Below are 9,238 nucleotides of genomic sequence, written 5' to 3' on the forward strand. Positions count from 1 at the left end.
ATTTCCATTGCATGGGATATTTCTCATATATACAAAGAGTTGGGGATGGGCGGAGCCTTCCAGAAAAGTCTTGAAAGGTGACTGGATAAACGTTCTGTCGGTCACATTCATTATGGGTCAATCAGAGCGACAAGACATATGATGTAGTGGAGATGCACATATGCACACATGCTGCTGCAATAGCTTCATCAGTACGAATCGCCACACTGGCAGCAGCCATTGTTTACAGGCTTGCAGTACAATTAAACCACACCCATAGCTACAGCTTTGTACTCCTCAAGTGATGCTAATTAGCCCACGATTCTCAGACCGGGCACAAACATTTTAGACTGGAGCTTTGCCAGATAGATCTGCATGATGACAGACATAGAATCTAGCTTTGTAAGGTCATTGGCAATCATTATCATTAAACTGTTTCTTGATCAAATAATACTGAATTAGGTACAAATTATTTACAACATCTAATCATTTTTCTAAGTGCGTCAATTCTACTATCTATTAGCTTGCACCAGACAGGAACTAAAGCTAGCATTCAACCACAGCCCAGCCATAAACATATAAAACGAGGACATAGTCTCAGTGACTTCACCTATTGGTTTCTTGAGAGGTGCTTTGAAGCCAAATGAGGATGTCTGTCATTTTGGATGGGCTTAAAATAATCAGCATGGATGCACTGTGAAATTCTGTCCCAGTGAACGGAAAACTATTAGGGCCAAGACCTATTTTTAAAAGGCTATTAAAATGTTTATATTGGCTGTTAATGATCATTTTAACATTGGGTCTATTGTTGTTTTCTTGCATTTAAAAGCCTGTTTCAGGTTGACACTCAAACAATTGTAGTTTTTGCTCTTCCCCAATTACTTATGCTGTTCTCAGTAACATTATCCATTGATCCTGCAAAGACTATTCTGGTTTCTCTGATATGTTGTTGTTGTGAACGCTGTATTTTTGTTGAATAAGATGTTTTATTTTGTTATGCAGAGAACCCTGAACCCCATGAAAGGCTGATGGTAGTCATACCACCCAACGCGGCTGCTGAGGCTGTCAGAGAGTTGGGAGGTGAGTGAGTAAATGCAAGAATATCTGAAACTGTTGAATATAGCATGTGTGGGTAATGTTCTGTTTGTCCTTAAAAGTATTATGTTTAAAAGAACAGAAGGTGGAAATGCATACAAACATTTTGGAAAACAGAACTGACTTTTCTGGTGTTGCAATGTTGTTACAGTGTGTTAAAAAAGATCTTAATTATGATATTTATGTTTTTATTCCCAGGTTGCCCCCCATCACCTGTGCCCCCACTCCCAGAGAGAACACCAGAATCATTTGAGCTGGCTTCTGATGAAGGTAAAGTTATGTCTATAGTGTCATAAATAAAAGTGATTCTTTAACCATAAAAAGTAGTTTTCACATTCTCAAGAGTTTGGATTGATTATGCTTGTTTCATTTCAGCTCCTGTGGAGCAGAAGTTAAATGTAAAGCCAACGATGAGTCTGACCAGAGTAGGGACGTCATCAGAGTGGTGTGGAAACTCAAAACCAGCTAATCCTGTAACTCAGAATGAAACCAAGTCCTGGGTGAGGAGTAAGGTGAGAAAAAGCCCCTGCATTTTGCTGAGGTGGGACTTCCTGTAAAGTGTATAAATACCCAAACAATACACTGAATACTGAATTACATGCTTCACTTTATTTTCCTGCATATGAACAAAAACTATCAGCTAGTTGGATTAACACCTCTAGTCTACTGACGTTTCACACGGACAGGGAACGATGTAAAAAGAGATTTAACCCTGTAAAGCCTGATACCTCAAATAATAGCCAGAAAGCTCTTCTTTTTTGAAACTGAGATGTTAATCAAACCTTTTAACAAAATGTAAAAAAATGCGGTAACATTTCACATATTTTTTTGTGTCATATTTGATAAATGAGACATTTTTGGCCAGTGATAACCCACTGGAGGGCCTTTTTTCTACCATTTTTCAAATTATATGTAAGAGGTTTTCAAAGTAATTATTGATCTTTTTGAATTGATAGAGGTCTCAAAAAATTACATATCAAATATCATACACTTAGCTTTGAAGGGTAAAGCTTCTTTAACTAACATGACAGGCTGCCTTATAGGCAACTTAACAGCCCTCTTACATCTAAAATAAGATTTTGAGCATTCAAATAAAAATACACTTTTGTATGGAAGCACAAACCCAAAAATTCCACATAGTCTACGTCCACAGCCCTGCATGTGTAATAGTTTTGCTCTGCCCAGCAGCACCCACCCTCACAACTGGGTCCATTTAAGCACAGCTAGAGAAGAGAGATCACAAGATCACTGGAAAACCATGTGTTCATGTGGGAATCATGAGATCTCAAGACTGAGAGCAAAGTGAGAATAGCATTTACACAACAGGTTACTTTGCCTTTCCGAGGTTGATTTGCGGTTTTCTTTGATATTATTTTTTTGTTTTGCTTTTTTTTCTTTTACGATGGATGAGTACAATGCTCATGTTTCCTAGAAAGTTTGTGTGGTGTCAGTTAAACCCTGCAGTTTTCCACTTCCAAATTTAACTTCTCTGGCGTTGTATGACCTCTACTACTCTCTGACTCCTGATGGCTTGTGGCTGCTTGTCACTTAATGTTGATACAGTGAGGAGATTTACAACTAGAAGTTGGTGCATTGTGTTGTAGTTTGAAAATGACTGGATGCTCTGTGCATTCCTGTTCTTTTTTGGGTTGATGTGCGCTGCATGGATTGACTTGTGCCGACAGTGGACTCCACTGGAAATAGACCCAGCGGTACCTCAAGCGAAGCAGTTAGAGACGTTTAATGGCGTGAGCTGTGCAACTGCGAAGATTCACTAGAAAGTGTGCGATTTATGCTGGAGTCTGTAGCATGCATTGATCACTGTGCAGATGGAGTATGTGGAATTTGGGGAAGGGAAATGCATCCAAACATTTTGTATTACTCCATTTGCCCTTGACAGTAAATACATGTCCCTTGTTTCTCAAGCTCATAACCTTTTTTATCTTACTTAGGATAAAACCTCTAAATTTCGGTTGTTTCCTCAAGATTTTGAAAAATTAACTTGTATAGCAATGTCATCTTGAGAAAATGACATAAATAAGTCAAAGTATCAAGAACACCAACAGAAATTACTTGTGATCACAGGAAAAAAGTGTAAAGTGCAAGAATGTATGTTTATTTTTGGCTTTTGCAGTTATGTGATGGTCCTATGCTTCTCTTGCTTACAGAGTCTCAGAGCAAAAATGGACTTCACAGGTAAGATACTTGCTCTTAAACAAATTTTAGAACTAGTTTATAAGTGCATTGTCTCAGAATCAAGCCAGTTTACAGTGTTATCTATTCTGAGTTATTTTCAAAACTCAGATATTACTTTGTCATTGTGAATACTAAATGTATGGTTTCATTAAATTAGCATTGTATTTTCTTCTGACAGCTGTAACTCCAACAACACACCCCGATCTGGCACTAAATACGACAAATCTCCAACCATACTGTCCTCCTCTGGATCATATGTCTCCAACGCTGCCTCATCAGTGTAAGTTCAACAAACTGACTGATGGGTTTTTAATCATTTTTGAAATTTACTTTGAGATAGGCCAACCAAAATATAACCCATAAAATAAAGGAAAAATTTGTAAGATCATAGCCAGGTGACATGCTATGTTAATATCTGTTCATTGCATCTGCAGCCGAAGAGAGGCTGACGCCTCCACTTCCTGACCGAACTCCAGAGTCGTACCTCCTAAACACAGGAGATGGTGAGTGCACCATTTTCCTCCTTGTAAAACAGACATGCTATGCAGCTACACTAGCTCTAAATGAGTCACCCTTGTCTTTTCTGACAGTAGATGAAAAACCAGTCACCAACTCCCAGCCTGTGGAAACATTACATCCCTCAGCAAGAATCAGCCTATCGTCAGGGCAAAACAGCCCCTCTCAGCCCAGGAGGTTCCTCGATGTTATGAGCCGGAGCAAGGTAACCACCCTGGGACTGCATGTTGGAGTTACAGAAGAGACTGACAGCATAGAAGTATGAACGGTTTCTTTGCCTCCCCACAAGGGATGCAAGTAACTTTGTTTTCCACATCAAAGTTAATTCAGTAATCAGTCTCTTAAATGTCAAACATGTATTGAAATAGCTTCCATTATTCCCAGAGCCAAAACAACAGTCAGCAAAACAAAGACTAATATTTTTTTATATATATATTAACAAAAGCAGCAAATTCTCAACTACAAGCATTGAGAAACAGGAAATGTCTGATATATTTTGCTTAAAAACAACTGAATTAATGGCAGGAGAGAAAGAAACCTCGAGGGTAGTTTTCTTTTAAATGACTCATCAGTTCGTACACTAATAGTCGCAGCAGTACATTAGCTGCAAACTAAAACACGTTTTGATTTGCTGCAGCAATGTTAAATTTTTGTTTCCCATTTTCCCTCCAGAGTGTTCGAGATAAAGGTTCAAAACAAGGTAAGCTGTTTTTTTTTTTGAGTGAAGACATCTTCACTTCTGCTTTTATTTCTACTGAACCGGCAATTAAACATAAGGTTATATATACACCGTAAACACCAAAACCAACCACCATCACCTTTGAATGCTCTAACTTCCTCATCCTTTAAAACACACTGTAGATTTTCAGTCTAAAAATAAGAGGAATTTGGCTAAACGGATTAGCAGTTATAGAATCTATTTCATGCAAAAGAAACTCATGTAAATTTTAGGTATCATATTTAATGTTGGGTCGACTCATTTGAACTACAGGGCTTATGTACAGGTGCATCTCAGAAATGTAGAATATCGTGTAAAAGTGTATTTTTCCTATGATTTAATTCAAGAAAAGAATTAATAGTAGATTAGTAGATTAATAGAAGATGACCTTCTGGAAAATTCTGGTACTTGGTTGTACCTTTTTGCACAAATTACTGCATCTATGTGTTATGGCATGGAGTCGATCAGTCTGTGGCACTACTGGGGTGTTATGAAGCCCAGGTTGCTCTGATAGAAGCCTTAAACTCATCTGTATTGTTGAGTCTGGTGTCTCTCAGCTTCCTCCAGAGATGGGGTTAAGGTTAGGCCTGTTAGCTGGCCAATCAAACACAGTGGTGCCATGGTTAAAAAAAAAAAAAACGTTTCTGGTAGTTTTGATTTCACTGTGGGTAGTCCTAGTTCTGCTTTAAAAGTAAACCTGATTCTGACTCTGAATCTTGAATCTGGACTTGATAAAGACCAGTGGGCCAACAGATGACATTGCACCTCCGATGATCACTGACTGTAGAAACTGAAAACACTGACTTCAAGCACCTTAGATTCTGTGCGTCTCTAATCTTCCTCCAGACTCCGGGACCTTGATTTTCAAAAGAAATTCAAATTTGACTTTCATCTGAAAACAAGAAATGGTCCCGTTCTTTTTCTCCTTAGCCCAGGTGAGACGCTGATGACATCTGTTGTTCAGGATTTGCTCAACACTAGGAACACAACACAACACATCCATTTCCTGTACCCACCTGTGTGTGGTGGCTCTTGATCAACTCACCCCAGCCTCAGCCCACTCCTTTTGAAGCTCCCCTAAGTTCTTGAATCTGCCTTATTGTGGACTAAAAATCTCTTTTTTTAATTGATCTTTCTAGAACCAAAAAACTTTAGTTGCATTTTTAATATTGATCTAAAAATATGTAATTTACCATTTGACTGTTGGTGTCTATTCTTTAGAACTATACTGCAAGAAAGTATAGTATATTAGTATGGTATATAGATTTTCCCTCTTTATTTGGTATGATCTTTGCTCTAGTACTTGTTTTGATAGATTACTGAATATTGTTTGATTGCATTTGACTGCTTTGTCACATTTTGCAAGGCTGAATTGCTTTGTTTTTGATAGTTTACAGTACTGTACAACTCTGCAGCCAGAAATCATTTTCTTAAGTACCAGTTTTTTCCACTGGGAGGCATCCTTCTCCAAAACAGGGCATAAATTGGTATTTGACTGGCAAGGCTACAAGTTTTAAATGGTCTTTTTATATAAACGATCTGAATAAGTGTGCCTCTATTAGGATGAATTTATCATCGTGTGTCTTTTGCAGAGCCCCTCACTGCAGCTCGACCGCTCACTCCACCTCCTGTGGTCAGAGCAGCAGCAGGAAGTGGTGAGTTGTTTCAGAAATTAAAAAGGGCTTCAAAGAGACAGTAGCCTCTTTCACACATGCTGTTATTGTGAGATATATGCATGCTTGTTGAATAAATGTCTATAAAGATAAGCTTATATCACTGCTATGGTTATTTCTAATAAAACTCAATAATGCATGCATGTATTAATATGATCTATCAGCTTTAAAGAAGCAAGCGCATGATGTCACCTTCAAATAGCTAATAACCTAATTTCCTTTCTGCATCTCTGCTCAGAAGCACATGTAGAACATGGCGCACACCACAGTGGCTCGGTGAACTCTGAGACATCCACAAACAAAACCAACAAAAGCAATGAGAAGGGCATGATGAGATCGAGGGTAACAAACGCTGCACACAAGATGTTAAAATTAAGACCAAAAAATGTAAAAGCAGTCTAATTTTCCATATTTTCTTTCCTTTGTGTAGAGTTTGAAGTTTTTCAAATCCAAACAAAAACGTAAGTTGTGCTTATTTGAATTTTTGTTTTAGTTATTCTCTCCTGTCTATAAAAGAACATAGACTAACTACAAATGTTGTTTATTCTTAGCAAAAACATCACCTCCACAACCTCCAACCCAACCTGGAACTCCACCTCCATCATATGCCACCTCGTCTTCACTGTTCAAATTTGGTAGGTCTCATCTTCTTCAGTATTGCAACAATACCTTAGACAGTGCTGCATACTGATTTTATGCCAACTTCTGCGTGTTCTACAGGGTTTGGGAACCGTTTTGGCAAGCCAAAAGGCCCCAGGAGTTATCCAGAGACGTGGGTGTGAAGCTGGAGTTAATGAAATATATGGATCCTGTTCTATTTATCAATGCACAGTACTATGCAGAGTCTTATAGCATGTTTGAGCCCAAATTGAAGCTGAAGTAGGCCGCAAATGTGGCATGTAAGCCACCTGAGGGGACAAATTAGTCGAGAAGGACGATTGACACAACTCAGGTTGTCCTCTGGATGTCCTTGGACATTACCAGGGTAATGTGAAAGTAATCTGTTGGACAAATAAAGTCCACAATCTTAAGGTGGGTAGTAGGTTTGCCACAAGCTGTGCTGTGGATGTCCTAAGGGTCCAAAAACTGCAGGCGGTCTGTGGGTCTATCACCAGGGGTAAAAAGGCCCCAGATGAAAAAAGCGCTGTCAAGCTTGACCTTGGCTGCCCCCTCTTCTACAGCCCCAGGTTATTGCACATCTGACCCTTTCGCACTCTAGATGCTTAAAACTTATGCACATGACTGTACATTGGATAGTGAGGAGATTTGGACCAGTGGAAGTTTTTACAGCCATCTCATGGCAATTTCAGGCTGTTTCTCTGCTTATCACAGCACAACAGCAGAGAACATGAAGTGCCTTATTTCCAGCTCTCATCAGCTGTTTAGTACTAAAAATAATCAAAGGTTGCCCATACATACTAATGGGTGCCTATGCTTAAACAACAGGGAAATCCACTTGGACCAAAGACTTGAACATCAAACCAAAAACTAAATATTTGCTTGAAGAAGTCTGCAATATTAACTTTGACACTTCTTAATGCTAAAGACAAACTCTGTTAAACTAGTGTGTGAGGAATTTATATTTTTGTGTGTCTGTTTGAGTTTGAAAAGACGGGTACTTTTTGGTAAGAAAGAAAATTTCTTTTTTATACAAACAAACATTTAGTGTATGGTACCAAGTTTGGGTTATGAAAAACGTGTCTCCAATCCATTTTTTTGTAGCTTTAACAAGCATCATTTTTGAAAGGCTCAACATTCTTAAGGATACCTTAAGGCAGTGTTTCTCTGCCATTTCAAGCTAACTTCATGTCTGGCATAGTTATTTGGTGAATTAACTCCCTTGCAAAGCTCCTTTTTCCTGTTTTTCTTTTTAAAAAATCCCTACGAATCACACTGGTATGCTATTTTGAAGCTAAAATATGTGGACATTTTGCATTAAAAAACATATATCAATTAGAAATGACAACTCCTATGTTATATATTAGCACAATATTATCAGTATGATGTCCATATGGGTAATTATTAGCTTAAATACTGAATTACCATATCAACAGAGATCTGCCAATATTTACAACTGATGTTTTGGCTATAAAAATCTGCCTTTATCAACTGTAAATATTGGCCATACAAACATCAAGTTTCATCATTCATCATTAAGTTTTGGGTCTGAACTACATTTGAATATCGGTATTGGCCAAAATCTGTAAAAAGTGGCACATCGGATATTGGTAAAAATCTAATATCATGCATCCCTATAAAAATTTTTTTATCTATCTATCTTTTGTTTGTTTGTTTGTTTGTTTTTTACGGAAGAGTATTGGGGCCACTGAAAAAAAATAATTTTGAGACGAAAATTTTTTTTTCACTTGTGAGAAAAAAAAACGATTCTGAGAAAAAACTCAGAATGCTGAGATTAAAGTCAGAATTCTAAGATTAAAGTCAGAATTCTGAGATTAAAGTCAGAATTCTGAGAAAAAAAGTTAGAATTCTGAGATAAAAGTTAGAATTCTGAGAAAAAACTCAGAATGTTGAGATTAAAGACAGAATTCTGAGTTTAAAGTAAGAATAATTTTTTATTTCAGAATTTTGAGATTAAACTCAGAATTCTGACTTTAATCTCAGAATTCTGACTTTTTTCTCAGAATTCTGACCTTAATCTTAGAATTCTGACTTTAAACTCAGATTTCAGACTTTAATCTCAGAATTCCGACTTTTTTCTCAGAATTCTGACTTTAATCTCAGAATTCTGACTTTAAACTCAGAATTCTACTTTTTTTTCCTAATACTCTTCCGTAGTTTTTTTACTGGTCTCAACTCATATTTTTAAAAGCTTGATTGAGAGCCCCCTAGTGGTGGAATCTACATATTGTGCCTTAATAAATAAACGGCAACATATCATAGGTACTTTCCTCACATCCCTTATGTTCTAAATTATGTCTCTTTCTCTCTGCCACTCTCTCAGGATACAGATGTGTTATGGTCTTTTTTCATTAGCAAAAGTTGAGAATCACTGTTTTAAGGTACCGAGAATGGGATGCATATTGAATATGCATGTAATGTA

At 37.5% G+C, this 9,238-nt stretch overlaps 1 protein-coding gene across 2 annotated transcripts in view; it reads left to right on the forward strand.

Moving 5' to 3' along the window:
- Nucleotides 1-8,522, forward strand: part of ptpn22 (protein tyrosine phosphatase non-receptor type 22) — a 30,830-nt gene extending 22,308 nt beyond the window's left edge. The window contains exons 14-26 of one of the 2 annotated variants that reach the window (XM_041798373.1): nt 982-1,059; nt 1,273-1,344; nt 1,450-1,586; nt 3,243-3,270; nt 3,449-3,550; nt 3,705-3,773; nt 3,861-3,991; nt 4,459-4,486; nt 6,097-6,159; nt 6,416-6,519; nt 6,608-6,638; nt 6,729-6,812; nt 6,898-8,522. In XM_041798373.1, coding sequence (XP_041654307.1) covers nt 982-1,059; nt 1,273-1,344; nt 1,450-1,586; nt 3,243-3,270; nt 3,449-3,550; nt 3,705-3,773; nt 3,861-3,991; nt 4,459-4,486; nt 6,097-6,159; nt 6,416-6,519; nt 6,608-6,638; nt 6,729-6,812; nt 6,898-6,959 — 989 coding nt within the window. In that variant the 3' untranslated portion in view covers nt 6,960-8,522. The remainder of the gene's footprint in view (nt 1-981; nt 1,060-1,272; nt 1,345-1,449; nt 1,587-3,242; nt 3,271-3,448; nt 3,551-3,704; nt 3,774-3,860; nt 3,992-4,458; nt 4,487-6,096; nt 6,160-6,415; nt 6,520-6,607; nt 6,639-6,728; nt 6,813-6,897) is intronic. The other variant, XM_041798374.1, reaches the window with a different exon arrangement.
- Nucleotides 8,523-9,238: the final 716 nt, after the last annotated feature.

This window comes from Cheilinus undulatus, linkage group 11, assembly GCF_018320785.1.
Source record: "Cheilinus undulatus linkage group 11, ASM1832078v1, whole genome shotgun sequence".
In the NCBI taxonomy this organism is placed as follows: Eukaryota; Metazoa; Chordata; class Actinopteri; order Labriformes; family Labridae; genus Cheilinus; species Cheilinus undulatus.